The sequence below is a fragment of the Argopecten irradians genome, chromosome 3 (genome assembly GCF_041381155.1).
Source record: "Argopecten irradians isolate NY chromosome 3, Ai_NY, whole genome shotgun sequence".
Classification (NCBI taxonomy): domain Eukaryota; kingdom Metazoa; phylum Mollusca; class Bivalvia; order Pectinida; family Pectinidae; genus Argopecten; species Argopecten irradians.
In genome coordinates this window covers 37,162,178-37,180,138 of record NC_091136.1, presented here as the reverse complement: position 1 = coordinate 37,180,138, position 17,961 = coordinate 37,162,178, and the positions used below count along the sequence as shown (strand labels likewise).

The 17,961-nt window shown below is 34.3% G+C and overlaps 1 protein-coding gene across 1 annotated transcript; it reads left to right on the top strand.

Moving 5' to 3' along the window:
• The first annotated feature begins 2,586 nt into the window (after window positions 1-2,586).
• On the top strand, window positions 2,587-15,469 carry LOC138318452 (uncharacterized). Its single transcript, XM_069260803.1, has 11 exons — window positions 2,587-2,983; window positions 5,955-6,095; window positions 6,560-6,582; window positions 6,784-6,815; window positions 7,373-7,430; window positions 8,915-9,011; window positions 9,792-9,903; window positions 10,541-10,583; window positions 12,833-12,903; window positions 13,661-13,763; window positions 14,415-15,469. Exons 1-11 carry the CDS (start codon window positions 2,680-2,682, stop codon window positions 14,607-14,609), a joined length of 1,179 nt encoding a protein of 392 aa, XP_069116904.1. The 5' UTR covers window positions 2,587-2,679; the 3' UTR covers window positions 14,610-15,469.
• The last annotated feature ends 2,492 nt before the right edge of the window (window positions 15,470-17,961 follow it).

Genomic DNA, 17,961 nt, shown 5'->3' with positions numbered 1-17,961 from the left:
TTACTTATAAGCTGCTAACCGATTGGCAGACCTTCTCCAAAAGCTCTTGCAGCCTATCCATTATGAAATACATGTAACACATTGGTTTAACACCGTGTGCGCGTGCCATACCAACTGTCACTATATCCAAAGAGAGGCCATGTTACAAAATCGTGATGAGACAGTTCATTTGCATATATCCATATTTGGATTCGGTGACAAAATTGACTTTTGTGAAACAAAATTGAATTTTGTGTTTAATTTTCACTTTTGTCTAACAAAACTCAATTTCGTCCACAAAAATGAATTTTGTCATGACAGAAATGAATGTTGTGTAGACAAAATTGAATTTTGTGTTAAATTTTCACTTTTATCTAACAGAACTCAATTTCGTCCACAAAAATGAATTTTGTCATGACAGAAATGAATGAATTTTGTGTCCTGGAAGATAAATTTGTCAGACGAAAATGATTTCGCTATGACAGAGTTCAATTTTGTGTACTTGATTACAAAAAGATAAAGACCCAACCGTGCCCCGTATTATCTCGGGTACTCTGGATTTCCACCACCTCTTCAACCTGATTGGTTCTGGCTATTAATAGGATGAAAAACAAAAAAATATATTACATTGAATATTGTATATCTTGATAGTGATATCATTTTTATAATCTACATTTAAACACGTGTCCTGAATTGTAGCAAGATTGTTGAACCAGAATGGATAAATGCAGGATGGCCACATTTCGGGAAACTCGAGTAAGAGTGCGATTAATGAAAAAAAAAATCATGACATTTTATCATCTAAGTTATAGATCTTAGCCATACTGAACAAATGCAGAAGCATCTGGACTGATAAGTAACTAAATGACTGGGACAGAGGAATGCACATTGACATTCATAAAAACACAAGAAGACAAACAGCGTCGAGGTACAAGGTAGAAGTTCTCTGTCAGGAACATCACCACATCAAACCCTGACGTCTTTATCTCCTACGTTACTGGTTAAAAATACATAAATAAACAATAAAACAATAGTACACTTGATGACCTTTGTCAATAAAAACGTTATATCTACAGCATTACCTGTCATGGCTTTAGTGAAGCCCTTTGTTTACCGGTCGGTGTGTGTAATTATTTTAGGGCGATGTTAAATAACTACAAGACGTGTCAAATAACTGTAGGCTTTAAAACCTCAAAGTATTTGTCATAACTGTCAAAGACGCGAGTGAACCACCCCCATCCCCCCAACGAAACAGTCATGTTACAGAAGAGGTAGGTGTGTAGAGTTGGAGGTGGCAGTACCATATTTATGGTCATCCAAAACCAAAGACAAGCAACAGTAAACCACTTCTTTTCTGAAATAGCTTTTAATTTTCAAACCTAGAATGTAAAACGAAATTGACAAGTCGCTCCATTAAGAAGTATTTAGTATGTAACTTTAAAAAAGATAAGTCCAATTTGTGATCATTCTATGAAAGGACATAATGAAGTCATCAATTAATAAAATTTAGTACCTTTAATAAGACTTCATTTTAATAGGATAATTAATTCACGAGTTCAAAATTACCATTTAATTATTTAACATTTGGGATAAACATAGATTTTCCAAAAAATTCAACAAATACCGAGAATCAAATATAAAATAAAATTAACGTAAGCAAAATGTACTCCAATTGTACTGTTAAACCGGAGACTTACTTCAAACTACCAATAGGTAAAGTAAGGTGATCATGTTAGAGTACATGTTTTCTACTTCATCAACAACACACTATGTAACAAAGTTCCAATCCAGGTTATATAATATACTTAAATAAATCATTATAGTTATAGTTAATATAAAACATAAAACATATTTAAATATAGACAAAATTCAGTGGCAGGCAGTTTGATTTATGCGAGTGAGTTAATTTAACGCTCAAACAGAGGAAGTCTGTAAAACTTGTGAATTAGGTGGAGTAAATTCTTCACGGGACATTGTCATGCATATTTCATATATGAAATGAATTTAGCATTGAATAATTCGTAAGGATCACCAGTATGCATGTTATGAGTAATAATTAATTATCATTAGGGGATATCATCTTCGTGTATTTCATAAAGCTTTTACTTATATAATTTGTCTACTTTAGGTTTTTGTGTCAGTCGTCAGAGACACTTTCTTGAAAACAAGATTATCGAGAGAGATGATTCACACATATAGCATGTGTTGGCGTGCTAAATCTGAATATCACATTCACTTGAATTATGCATTTTTCTCACCAACACCTGCAAATTATCTACACATTTTATGAGAAACTAGTTTTCTTTGTAGATTAATTTAATACAGAACAATAAAAAAACTTTTGTCAGATCGTGATTTTAGTTAGCAAGTGAACTTAGTGTCGAAGGAAACCATAAATAAAACCGTAAATGTTGAGTATGTGACGAAGATAGGGGGACCTCTGACAACTAATGAACTTAAACGAGGGCATAAATTTAACCACGTGCCACAATGACGTATCAATTAACCTTTGACCCTTTACAAAATTCCCAACAGCGGTCAGATACATTAATTACATGCACGTTTTCGCTGAAGCAAAACTATCATTGTCAGTAGGTATAATTTGCATTAAAACAAAGCCTGGTGAGGATCGTACGGTGTTTGTGAGTGGTGACTCTTTCATTCTAAAGTAGGATATTTAATAATTGTATTCAAGCCACAATGGCATATTTGGATTTTAAAGTGATTTTTATTGTTTCATTTGGATGCATAATATGTTTACACGATGTGCAGGGAGATGAGTTAGTGAGTTGGTACTATCATTCGCGAACCTACAGTCGACTGTGTTATTGTTCAATATACCTCGATTCATGTTATCCTAACGGCTGTGTGTCGGACGGTGGGTGTAGCACCCCCTTACCTAAAAACTACATCGCTCAGTACTTACACGGAAAGACTATCACTGTGGATGGGAAACTGGACGACCCCGCGTGGAATGAAGTGCCTTGGTCTGCTACATTTGATGGTAAGTCTTCAGTAAAACTAGAAAATAAACAATAAGTCTGACTTCATATTATAAAAGAAAAAATAAACTTCAAAAACCATGTAAAACCTCTTTGATAAATATGCCAATAATCCCATTTAGATCCAATTCAATTATCAATTCCACATGAACAATACGTTTGTTTGCTGGGTACATCAAATGTTGTTCCTTCCTCTATTGTACCTTTATATATCTACTTCAGTTTTTTGTCTCAGTTGGTGGTAGAAGACAAAGGTCACATATTCATCAAACAATGAATCGGCTAGTTCATTCATCATTGACTTAAGCTTTAACATAATTTGGAAAAGCGCGGTTGTAACTTTTAGAATTAAAAACAAACACAAAATATCTAGATGTTTATGACAGATTTGTTTCGCACTGTATAAAAATAGCATGCTAATGCCTTCTCTTTATTCTCTCAAAAACAACCATGTTTTATGTGTATTTTATTTACATGTCAGCATGTCATATCAAGTTGATAAATGATGATGTTATAATGGACCGACTAATACAACCATAACAAAGTTTATCTGGTAGGTACGAATTACTTTTGCAAAACATATAGATAAATTACTATAAACTCATTATTGATTGAATTGCCATTGATTTGTCATATTTAAATGATATGGGTATTGAATAGAAAAGGAGAATATAGAATTTGCAACCATGTTGTTGGTTTTTGCGACTTGAACCTTTATAAATCATCATTCAGTAAGTTCTCTCCCCTGGTAGAGACATCATAGTTTATTAAAGCGCTCAACATGAGGGGAGGTTGACGACTGGTTTGCCCGTTGTCGGTGTAGTATTAATATGACCGTATCGAGTGTTTTGTGTAAGTTTCAGCGAGGTAGCACTATAAAAAGGACAAGAGCTCCACACTACAACAAGGGGACACACACGGATATACAACACTACAATACAATACGCACGCACACACATATCACACACAGGGGAGGCCGCCCTGAATAAAAGCTGTTAATAACGTTGTTAATTCTAATCAACCAATCGTTTAACCGAAAAAAACTTATACATATATACGTACAGACGAAAGCTGGCAAGGCATATCAGTTATATTGGTTAGTATTTCCTTTGGTATTCTTTGTACAATCATTATAAGAAAATATATATGATAAAACAAATAAGGTTGGTCAACTACCCAAACAAAACTCTATCATCACAGAGTCTCATGTTTTGGTCAATCGTGTATATGAACATATTTCAAAACACTATATTTTGAAATGTATATTGCTTGGCTGGTAGGAAAAGGTAATAATTGCTGTCGCCATTGGTTGCTTTATGGAAAGGCTACTAAATTTGGAATCTTGTATTTTATGATATCTTTTATTCCCAAACCACATTACTTTTAGTTAAAATAGTTACCTGTTGTAATGAAGTCTCCAGTCCCATGGCTAGATACATCAACTAAACCAGACTAAATCAAATGGTAGTTTCTGCTCCCGCGGGGTGTCCCAGCATTCAGTCGAACCTTTCAGTGTATTTTGACTTGCTAAAGTGTCTAACTACGTGTCGTCGGTAACTTGTTTCAATGGGATAGCATTATAAAAAATATAGGGTCCCATTATCAAAGGAGGACACAGCACGAACATACTGCAGTCTTAGAAGACACACACGCACTCGCATAAACATGAATACACGTGTGTTGTGTTGCATTTATGAAGAACGTGGTGCATTTTTTGGGAGACTACGGAATATTCGTGTTGTGTCTTCTTGTATAGTGGAACTTTTTGTGGTGCCATATCGCCGACACCAAGCAACATACCCCACATGGTCACATTAAACTGCCAACGAGCAAGAGATCGGACCTTCCTTCACTTTGAAATCAAAACATTGTATTGTTGGCGGTTTTCATGACAAGAGACGACCTAATGTGCCCTAAATCGTTGACTGTCGGACACATTGCAGAGTTTCGTCGGCCAAGAGCTAGAACGTCCATATCTTGCCTAAATGATTTTAGATACTTCAGAGAGAATGACCAAGATCCTCGTATAGGAATGAATCCGTCTTCTTTTGTCAGTTGTTGTTATGCATGAGAAAATATCGGTCATTAAAGTGACGTTTTAATGTTTTTACACTAGAGTCTGGCAAATCGCACTATTTGATTACAAATGTTGAACTCAAGCGTTCCCCAGCGTGTTACGGTGAAAAGATGGACGCCTGAGGCATCTCATTATATCTACATGCATTATTAATCAGCAGCATATTATGGTGTCCCTACGTGTGATATTAATTGATAAAGCGCTACTGTCTAATTTGTAGTTTAAACCATTAAATAATATCTAATTTGAAATATATAGAGAAATTTGCATGTAAATTAATGTACCTACTCAAGGAAATACGATTATAAATCACTATATAAATATCTAACATTTTCAATATTATCTTTTGGCCATCTAATGATGTTCATAGTGATTTGTAGGGATTCCAGGAAAATATCTACGATTTTCTTATTGTAACTTATTGGCTTACACACGTGTCTCTCCGATTTTCATGATCCAATTTCTCTGATAACCCATCACCTCGTGGTAACATGCCTAGTGCCTGGCAACGACCAGGAAATGGCTGAAGCTTAGTAATGTTCTTTTCCAGATTTTCGTTTCTATTTGACCATAGCAAGTGCATAGTTGATCATCATTGTCGCGCAAAACATCTTAAGTAGATAAATTGAATATATTAAAGTCGTATATGCATAACAACCTGCTCAATACGTTTGAGACTCGTTGCAAAAAGAAACTCAAGATATTTATTTCACCCAGACGCAATTAGTGTATGACAGGAGGTCCAATACAGGTATGTGTATCAGCATGGGTATATACATTTAAAACAAAATAGTTACATTTATTATCATCAAATATATATTTACTAGACACATGATTGTAATACAACTTTTACCTCTAGTCAACCATTGATGTACTTTATGCTATTTGTATTTCAGATGTACGCGGCAGTAGTGGTTTCCCCAAACCTAGACTCAGCACACGGTTCAAGCTGAGGTGGGATGACAATAACCTTTATGTAGGGTTACACATGAATGTAAATAATGTGTGGGCAACAATGACAGCGGATGAGTCGCATTGTAAGTATGGGAAGTACATGTTATGTAACATTTGTTGGCAGATTTTAAAAATATAACCCGATGTCTTTGGAAGTTAGAACCGCCTAGCTTATGCAATTTACTCAATTGTACGATTTTGATTGTAATTACATGTAGTCATTTATCCAATAGAGATTAAAAAAAGATATAACAGAGATATGTTTATATATGCATTATTCCTAATTGAATTACTTGTATAAGTGTATGACTGTTGCAAAATGCGCTGATGAATTTTCTCAATACGTTTTAAGTCTCGCCATCAGTCTCAAGGATATCAAAATGTATGATTGATTCTAGATCCTAGATAAGAAACCCAAGATTCACAATAGTTAATAAGAGGCGATCTAGTATAAAGGGAATACATTCTGCTATAACAAAGCCAGTCTACGCTCTTCTATGAGTACATGAATTGGTAGTGTAAGTACTGATCAGTGTTCTTCTTTCAGTGTTCAGAGAGAATGCAGTCGATGTAAGTATTATCATCAAGTGCCAGTCTCGTAGAGAATATAATTTCTTGATTTGTAACATTTCAATATGTTAAAAATAGCAAAACTTAAATCATTTTCTTTAATTATATAGCTTAAGTTGTCAATAATTTACTTACATCCAAACAAGTTTGTGAAAATTATTAATTACAGTTTTATATTGTTATTTGCTTTTTATGTTGTAGTTATTCTTCGCTCCCGACGAAACGTTACACAAGTAAGCATTTAATATAGAGACTACTAGTTAACTGTTAATTATGATTTATCATGTCTGTGACTCAATGTTCTACAACGCCTGTTGATAATGCTCATTATGAAATCTCTGATGTAAAATATAATACCCAAGTGCCTAATCACTATTTGCACGCCTGATGTACACATATCCTATGTAACCTACAGTGGTATGACGTTAACAGCTCACTCTTCCTGTAATATTAAGAATCCTCCCGTGTTTACCAGAACTAACGGACGTGATAAATATCCGTTAATGCAGCTTGTTTCGGAATCATTATAACATTATATATACCTCAAAGAAAACACAGTACACTACTTTAAACTGTAAGTGTATCGCTATGGTCACTCTGTAGTTTATCACTGAACGGTGGAAGTTGTCATGAATGTGGAAAGGCTAATAATAATATCGCAAAGTAGGAAAGAGGAATTGTAGTTTATTGGAAAACACTTGTTCATTATTGTTATCGGACGCATGTGTATTTTATTCTTTAAAATCGAATTACTTTGATACATGTTTTCATTTATTTTTTTTTATTCTAGTTATAAGCAAATTGAAGGAAATGTTCGGAACGCAACATTTGACCTTAGCCTTTCCAAGGTAATTTTGTCTTTATTCTTTTCAAATATGTCTGTGATACTTTTGGGAGATCTATTGACTAGAATGCGAACTTCAACATTTCATCGTGAATTTCTTTATGCTTTAAATGATGTGATAACTACTAAAACCAGTAATTTGGTCCCTTTATTTAACTTCGATATGGTACTCTTTCATCATGTAACATTAAGTAAACGGAATTTTCGTCGACCCAGTTTCTAATGTTTACCAACACGGATTAACCAAACCACGAACGGAAACCTTATCAAAATAATTTAATATTAATATATTCATGACATTCAGTCAAATTAACTTCTACCTGAATGACATATAAACCTCGTTTAATGAATTTTACCTATAAAAATTCCAATTATCTCATTCAGGACATAATGTGCCTCTGCCTACAAAAACATAGTGAGATTTTCTCGGTAATACTAACGTCTTTATGAATAAACTAATTGTTCTGTAAACAGCTTGATTTGATACTGCGCTTTTAAAAGCTTTTTATCTTATCATACGTCAGCTATGCCTATTCAAAAAATGAATATTCTAGTTCTTGTTTTGATTCCTTTGATGCATTTTGTCGAGTGAAATAATTGAAATTCTTTAATACGACCAACATTGCCAAAACTGAATCTAGATGGTATATTGAATCTAATAGATTGTATATTGAATCTAATAGAAACAATTATACATCTACACAAGTAAACTACTCAAGTTTTATATTTAAGAGGATGCAAATGTTCGCATAGTTTACATAAAAAACACAACAGTTTAATGTTGTGTCTGCTCATCCTTCTGTCCGTGTTTAAGTTTACAATACTGTCCCGTGTGAACGCTTGGTAAAATTAAATGAAATATGGAATATCATAAAAATTAGACAAAAATTACGTTTTACCGAAAATCTTTTCTACTTTTATAAATATAGGTATCAACTTATGACGTAAGTCGCTTCATTAACAATCTTTGTAAAGAATTAATTTCGTTTGATTTTCTCTAACTGAAAATTACATCAAAAGTATAAGGACATATAAATAACTTAGCAACAACATAATTTACAAATGTCTGCTTCTTGAGACGTTATTAAGTTTCCCAGATCTATATAATCAAATGAAATGCTGAACCCTACAGAGAACATGGTTTTAGGTCAAACTCCTATACAATATTACATGCATATTACTACAAGCACCTCAACTCTTTGTCGCTAGTTTGAATCCCATGTGTGCGGGTTTTTCTCGTGGTATTTCTGTTTTTCGCCACAATCTAAACCTGTCAATGTCTTGAATGGACCAGGCAGTTAAACTGATCCATGTTATAAGCAAATCTAAAAAAGTATATCAAATCATTATATATTAATGCCAATATAATAAATATATATGATTATGCTTACTGAGTGTTCGTTTAAAAGCACAAGACTGATTAAAAACAAATCAATGTGTCCATTCTCTTGTGTTAAAAGGATATAGATTTCTTATCGTTTATGCCAGGCCTACATGGATGGAGGTATTGCTAACGAAGCCTGGGATAGTAACGAGGAAAAGGGTGTCGACCACGACGGCACCATAAACGACCCTACAGACCCAGGTAGATGGTAAACACAAGGTCATAGCTCAAGGTTATAGGTAGCTGCAATATAGTAGCTCAAAAGACTTTTATACAGAAAATGGTGTCATCTTTAGAGCTACAATTGGTGCCTATTACTGCTAATGGAGCAAAGTAATGATTATGCAAACCATTATAAAACGTCTGTTGGCATTTTATCGTACTTGTTTGATATTGCCAACCTAGGCTACTAGGCAATGAAACTGAACCACATACAATATCAAATTCTCATCGAGGCATTATTTTTGACATAATACATATGGAGGTCTTTCTGAAGGGTATTTATACATAATACACTCAGCAATCACAACTATACATAATATAGACGCATATTGATTAGTAATGGTAGGTACATCATTTTATTTACGGCGGGAGTTCAGAGAACGTACAGATGATCACCTGGCAATTAATTGTTGTTAAAACAATTATTTAGCAGCCTCTAATTCTAGAGTATATACTTCCAAGAACTGTTTTAGATCGCAAAATCTGCGAAAGTAAATCGCATGCAAATAAAAGTATTGTTTGATATACCTAGAGTTTCTTGAACTAGTGTAGATATGTAAGGAAAGTGTATTGTTTTTGTTTTGTATTTAAAAAAAAAATATATTCATGTTCTCACAATGAAATGGCCTGAGAATAAAAAGAATAAAAGAATGACAGAAAAAACAGGTTTAATAATACTCATCGCTGTACGAATGTAATTTATTATGTTAAAATTTTGTTTGTTTAATTATTAAACTAATTTCGACCTTTAATTTATAGGCACCTTTTGGACAACAGAATGGGCTATACCTTTCCGGTCTCTGGCTGAAAGGTCCACAAGGAACCAATCAAAACCATTTGACGATGAGGTTCTTTTCTTACAATTCGCCAGGTCTGTTTTAAAATTGATATTGATAATTAATTGATATTTTCTTAATTATAACCTACATTATCTAATCTTTGTTAAAAGTAAGCCCAGGAATACTTGCTAAGTAAGCGTATGCTGGGGCAGGCACGTTGCAGTTGTCTATTACCATGGTGAAATATCATTTATTGATGTTCTTGTCTACATACAAGGTTTTGGCTTAACTTGAACTAACCAAGTAATTATTATTTACATTAAAATGTTTGTATTGATATTCACATTCAATATTTAATTACAATGTACTTTACGAATTCAACATCCTGATGCTAAACATTGTTGGTTAAGGGAAGTAACTCCTGCAGGAATAGCAAAACACAGACGAACAACAAACTAATTAGTTTGCAATCTAAGTTCAAATAACTCGATTTTTGTTTAAAGCCCTATTAACTGTCAGTGTAATTAATGAATGTTAGATTCGGATTTAGGAGATGGAGGAATACCTACGTTCAGTGCCTGGCTGCTACTGGCCCACATGAGATTCGAACGAGCAACCCAAAAGAGCTTGTGGTTGATGTCGAGACATATTATAACAATCATCGCGGTTCCTTAATAACTAGCTTTAACGATAGTTTGATTAACTAAGAAGTTCAAACATGTTTTTCAGAATGAATCAGCATTTGAGAGTGATAAGAGAAACGTATGCACTGGTAAGTTATTTCCTTTATTTTGAGATAGGTGTAGCTTTGTTCAGGGCAGTTTAGCTTTAATGATGCATTTTATAGTAATTGCGCATCAAAAACATATTTTATAAAAATGCTTTTCGTGTTTTTATCATAACCATTATCATTGAAAGTATATCACATGTGAAAGTATATCACATGTGAAAGTATATCACTTGTTAAAGTATATCACACGTTAAAGTATATCACATGTGAAAGTATATCACTTGTTAAAGTATATCACACGAGAAAGTATATCACACGAGAATGTATATCACACGTGAAAGTATATCACACGTGAAAGTATATCACACGTGAAAGTATATCACTCGCGAAAGTATATCACACGTGAAAGTATATCACACGTGAAAGTATGTCACACGTGAAAGTATATCACACACTAAAGTTTATCAAACGTGAAAGTATATCACTTGTGGAAGTATATCACAAGCTAAAGTATATCGTACGTGAAAGTATATGACACGTGAAAGTATGTCACAGGTTATTATTATACCTCACTGAAGAGTCACAGTCGCTGATTGGTCGGGAGAATGTTAATTGCTGAATGTCGAGCTGCGCAACATTCAAAAGTCCGTTCTTTTGTCAGTTATACATAAGTTCCGAATGTTGAATGTCGTATGTCGAGCTGCACAACATTCAAAGGTCCGTTAGTTAGTCAGTTATATATAAGTTCTGAATGTTGAATGTCGTATGTCGAGCTGTGCAACATTCAGATTCTGTTGTCGTTGGCCAGTTATTGGTTTTGAATGTTGAATGTCGTATGTCGAGCTGCGCAACCTTCAAAAGTCCGTCGGTGGCCAACGATATTTGAATGTAGAATGTCGAATGTCGTATATCGAGCCAACTTCACACAACCTACAGGTATTTGTAAATAAGAAGCTAGACCTACCGTATCATTCAGCCCAAATAAATGCCCTTTAGCATGTTACATCATATAAACTGTACATCGAGTGTAAATGTGTTATCGGTATCTTTTATAATAAGAATATTACTAATTTCGTCGGTAAAGGCAGACGGAAGCGTCGTCTGCCATCCATTTTGTTTGTTATCGAAAAACCCCGGAACCCCTCGGAGAGTTCCGTTTCACGAACGACAACTCTTGCTAAACGTTCGAGGGGCTCCGCATGGGGGAAACATGATTTTTGAACATGACGTTCGGCGGGATACCCGATGTTTTGTCGCCCGCACACGTGACCAGCATTGATAACATTGACGTTTGTCAGTTATACAGAAGTTCTGAATGTTGAATGTCGAATGCCGAACTGCACAACATTCAAAAGTCCGTTCGTTTATCAGTTATACATAAGTTATGAATGTTGAATGTCGAATGTCGAGCTGCACAACATTCAAAAGTCCGTTCGTTTATCAGTTATATATAAGTTCTGAATGTTGAATGTCGTATGTCATGCTGTGCAACGTTCAAAAGTCCGTTCGTTTGTCAGTTATACATAAGTTTTGAATGTTGAATGTCGAATGTCGAGCTGCACAACATTCAAAAGTCTGTTCGTTTATCAGTTATACATAAGTTCTGAATGTTGAATGTCGATGCTGCACAACATTCAAAAGTCCGTTCGTTAGTCAGTTATATATAAGTTCTGAATGTTGAATGTCGAGTCTGCACAACATTCAGATTTTGAATGTTGAATGTCGTATGTCGAGCTGTGCAACATTCAGATTCTGTTGTCGTTGGCCAGTTATTGGTTTTGAATGTTGAATGTCGTATGTCGAGCTGAGCAACATTCAAAAGTCCGTCGGTGGCCAACGATATTTGAATGTTGATTCGAATGTCGTATATCGAGCTAACTTCACACAACCATACCTGTAACGTTTGCCCAACACGGCAGCGATGTTTTGGGCAAAAAACTTAAAGTCTACGTAGCCATTACGTTAGACTTGTATTCTAGCTCGAGAAAAACTTTGTTCGGTATAATAAACAATTTATTGCCTGGCGGTAGGGAGACATGACGCGTAGTTTACCCGCGGCATGTCATATTTCCTTCGGGCTACGCCCTCGGGAAATATGACATGCCTTGGGTAAACAAAGCGTCATGTCTCCCTAACGCAAGGGCAATAAATGTAGAAAGTATATCACAGGTTTGAGTATATCACACGTGAAAGTATATCACACGCTTAAGTAATCACAAGCGAAAGAAAGTTTGTTTACAAAATTTCGTTATTGAATTTGTTGAATTACATTATTTTCGTTCAATATATAGGACTCTCCACCTGAGACAGATTGGTGGACCTGGGAACCAATGGGGGCCGTCAACCTCCATGTACCAAGTCGGTAAGTAACAGATTGGTGGACCTGGGAACCAATGGGGGCCGTCAACCTCCATGTACCAAGTCGGTAAGTAACAGATTGGTGGACCTGGGAACCAATGGGGGCCGTCAACCTCCATGTACCAAGTCGGTAAGTAACAGATTGGTGGACCTGGGAACCAATGGGGGCCGTCAACCTCCATGTACCAAGTCGGTAACCTGAGACAGATTGGTGGACCTGGGAACCAATGGGGGCCGTCAACCTCCATGTACCAAGTCGGTAAGTAACAGATTGGTGGACCTGGGAACCAATGGGGGCCGTCAACCTCCATGTACCAAGTCGGTAAGTAACAGATTGGTGGACCTGGGAACCAATGGGGGCCGTCAACCTCCATGTACCAAGTCGGTAAGTTAATCATACCATGTAGTGATCAATCAAGCGCTCAGCACCAGTCATATTTTATATTTTCATATTTTAGGTGTTACACCTCTTAGTATGAAACAGAAGTGTGGAGTATAAATAAAACTTACAAGGGAACGGTGTGATTTGCTTGATAGCTTTATATTATCAAATTCTGTTCTCGCCTGCATGATTTCAAAGTCTCGTATTTTTTCCTGGATACCATGCCATTGTTTCATCTGAAAGAAATATGTTTGTGTTGATGTATAGAGTTATCAACCTAAAGAACCCTTACAATGATTGGAAATTATCAATACCATCCATTTTGGACAGAAAATAAATTGTTTGTTTTTACTTTGAGATTTGAAATTTTCTGTTGTAGATGGGGCCTTGTGAAGTTTTCCAGGGATATGGACAATAAGGTTTTTTCTTTTCCAAGATGGCATATCTACAAAACTTTATTCGCCATTTTCGATGCGTTGCAGGTAAGCGAATTTAAAATGAGCTTCGAACGGATTTTTTTACCATAATGAATTGTGTATTTGATATTATTGCATCCAGCTATATTTTGAAAAGAAATATGTCTTTTGCTGTGTACAAATTCTCGTGTATATTACATCGTTTTATCCCTAATAAGGCGTTATCAACAAAATTAAAAAAAAATACACCAAAGGGATTGGACATCAGGCTATGGCTATTTAAGTCCTTTCATATTAACATATCATTATATACACATTCTGGATATTGTTCATTATCAGATATGGAAATATAAAATTATATTGTTTTATATTACTTAATTAAAGGGAAGCAACTCCAACTTTGTTTCGGTATGGTGATAGATATATTAGTTATCATAATCCTTGTATAGGTAATGCATTTGTTGATAGACTCGAACCTGTCATTATTTGGAGACATTTATAGGTAATACATCGTTTTGGACGTCAAAAATATTATTAGATAAATCAATTTAATAATATCAATAGATGCACCTTAGTTATGCATACACAAAAAAAGAAGAAGAAAAATCATTCTACAATACAATCAAATGTCAAAAAGATTAAATGCCGCTTACTTGGAAATTTGATATTCCTGAAATTTTGTAAGGGAACTTATTTTTCTGATTTCCTCTTTTCCAGCAATACAAATCAATGAATGGTGTGTATAGTTCCAAGTTAAATGAAATCCCGGTACCTCGTCACGTGTACAGACGTCGCTGCATAGAACTGCCAATCATAGAGATAGTCAGTAATGGGTTTGTCGTCACGGTGAAATCTCGCATAACAGGCGAGACCGGAACTATAGCTCAGGACCGCGGAGTTTCCTTCCACTGATTGGGCCACAATAATTAAGGACTTCACATTGGATCCTAAATTTACGTTTAGTTTGTCTCAAATTAAATTTGAACCAAACTGTTTATGTGATTTGAGTAACAATGAAAACAACACATCTTTGTGATTCAAAATACATTTCTCAATTTTGATGAATTAATGCGCTTGTTCCAAAAGCTATCGCTTTTCGCGAATTCTTAACTCAAGTTAAATATAATCTGATGCAAAATTAACTTTACTAATACACATGTACACGCACGTTTGAAGAAATCATATTACTGTCCTTTGTTTTTTTTGGTGAATTATCCATTTCCTGACTTCGTAATAGAATGCCATATTACCACACAGTTGATAATGCCATTGTGATCGTATCAAATTCTTGTATAGTGACTGAGGTAGTATTGTAGAACGTTTAAAAAGTAACACTTGAATTTATACTGAACATGATATATTTATACTAGTATATCTTTTGGTATATTTGACTTTTGTTGAGGATATTTACATCAATTTACCATTCTTGGTTTCTATTGAAAATTCAACAAAAATGAATGTTATAGTCGTGGAATACTCTGAAGTTAAAGTGATACCCCATCAATTTCATAAAGAAAGGAGACCAATGTAATGTCATTAAAAACACCATATTGCCGAGTTAAGTCAATAGCGACATGGGTACCAGCATTCGATTGTATCTGTATGCATAAAAATGATCAGTAGAATTAGAACACTCCTCCTCATTGAAAACACGTTTAATTGTCTTCCTCGATGAGCGTAATAAAATAAGACAGTTGAGATGTATGATTTGAGACAAAGTCTTCCTAACCATTATTTGTCAACATTTGAATAAAAGAAGTTTTTGAACTCTGTTTGAATTCTTTTTATAATTAACTCACCAGTATTGTGAGAAATTAAAAAACTTAAATGCTTTTCATAACTACGCATGTTTGTGTATTCTTACCTGTTATAGGTATAACGAGGTCGAATATCATTGATAACATGTTTCCCATTAACAAGTCACTTATTTTATAATATTCTACGAATAATATTAAGATTCTATATTACACATGAGACAGCAGTAAACTACTGGTCTTAGATCAGTAATGTTGGACTTTTTTTTTCTCTTTTCTCATGTTTGCTTTAGTTTATCTGAGCTTCGCGCAAAACTTATTTTAAAAAGCTATTTTCGAAAGATAAATTCATAATGATTTTATACTAGAAAATTAACATTGTATTATCTATCTGTATCTGACAACAGTCACGAGTTAGTTCCCTTTCAACGCAGTATGTTCATTGATAGTAACTAGTTTTAAAATAACCTACGCCCAAGAAATGACAATTCAGACAAACGATCTACCAAGAACAGGAAGGGCTTCCCTACTGATCCAAGCTCAAACATTCTCTGTTTGTATTGAAAAGTTACTGACATTCCTTTTTCTAATCTGAAAAAAGGAAATTCCGTTTTGACAACTATGCTTGTACATTTAATGACATACTTCATAGCAATACAATAACAGGTATTAAGAAATAAACATATTTAACAATATGGTCATATGATATGATATATGTCATTTCCTTCCTTCTACAATATCTTAATACATCGTAAATGAGTTTATTACTTGGAGACGACCAATTCTCGTCATAGTATGTATTTGTAATTTTGTTATGGTTACACGTTTTTCTTGATTTTAAGACGTTTGTTGGTAGAAGAGGATACCGTACATGTTTCATATAAAATACACATGTGATGGCGGGAAGAATTGGTTTCTGACCGATAGATATTTTATATTTAAATCATATAATTAATTTAATTGCAACATTGAATTTGACATGTCGTTGTTAACAATTTGGCATGGTATTAGTACGTTTCATACACATTAAATAAAGTAACATCCTAGCTAAATATAAATATGTAAATCGTAAAGAAATGTGTAATGATGCATCACCTTGATTAGATTAGACCAATCATATATTGCCTTATCATAACTAAACAGTACCAAAACGAGGAAGCATCTGTATGGTGGTTTTAATATTAGTTGTGATAAATAGCTTGTGTTTCTTTTTTTCTTATGCTGTGTGGTAGCAGGTGGGGGCACTTTTAGTAGACCAAAGGTTTTCATAAACCTGCCTATCGCTATTGCTCTTGAAAATATTTTCAAATTATTGTTTTTTTGAGTCTCATCAAATATATATTTAACAATATGAAAATTTCGTTCAGTATCATTGAGGAGTTCTAGATAGAGAGTTTAATAACACACGTCAATACTATCTGTGATATACATCTTTTGCATTAAATGATCACTTGTTATAAATCAAGATTAAAATTTATATGTTTGAAAGCATAAATGTGTATATTTTTATTTTTAAATGTATCATGATAATTCAGAGATAAAAGTGAAAATACGAAGTGAAAAAAAAGCTTTAAAAAACCACCATAATCTAGGCTCAAAAAAACGATAAATCCTGGCAAAGCCTGATGACATATTTAGGTGATTCGGAAGAGAAAAAAATAATTACCTTATGTCCGATGTTAACAATAATTGTAGTCTTCAGACAAAATAACCTATTAAAACCATCATGTGTTAACTTTCTCTCCCAAATCTTTAGATGTAAAGAGCATGGCAATGACACAACTATCACGTTCTCAGCTTGGTGTGGACTTGTAAACAATAGTGTAGACAGGAAGATTGTAATTTGAATATTTATACAATGGACCTGGCCGCAGGATCATGAAACAGTCCTAAGTCCAAATTCCCTTAAGTTTAGACTCAAGCAATCAACTATACCTGATATTGGAACTTACATCAAATCTACAAGTTACAATTTTCGATAAAACATGAGACACCGAAACATGTATTCAAATAGTTACATGTCCCGGCATCATTTCTAAAGAAAAACATACCTTTTAGTGTAAAGATAAGTAGAAAAATGGTTCCTACTCCTGCTTAGCTCTCGTCATTAAGGGACGACTGGTTTGCTTGTTGTCAGTATAATGTGACCGGGTGAAGTAATTTTGTTTGGTGTCTTTAACGACATGCTTCAGTGAGATATCACTTTAAAATGGGGCAAGGGTTCAACTATTGGAAGAAGACACATCACGAATATACATGTATAATAGTATTAAAATAGACACTCACACATACAACGCATTGTACACAAGTGAGTTCTCAAATGACCTTAGCTAGTAAAGGAAGTTAAACTAAATCTACAAACCAGCTAATTTCAAAAGCTCTATGAAGATGACATATCCGTCAGCAGTCGACATTTGTCATACAAAGCATAAGAATTGGGGCCATGCCTTTAATTATTATTATTATTTTTTGAAATGTTTAACAACTGAAAGCTGCAGATATGTCTATCA

Excerpts from the sequence above, each read along its gene's own strand:
- LOC138318452 (XM_069260803.1), top strand. The coding sequence starts at position 2,680 with ATGGCATATTTGGATTTTAAAGTGATTTTTATTGTTTCATTTGGATGC. Across the intron at positions 9,904-10,540 it reads CTTTTCTTACAATTCGCCAG|AATGAATCAGCATTTGAGAG; the intron begins GTCTGTTTTAAA and ends CATGTTTTTCAG. Across the intron at positions 12,904-13,660 it reads AACCTCCATGTACCAAGTCG|ATGGGGCCTTGTGAAGTTTT; the intron begins GTAAGTAACAGA and ends TTTCTGTTGTAG.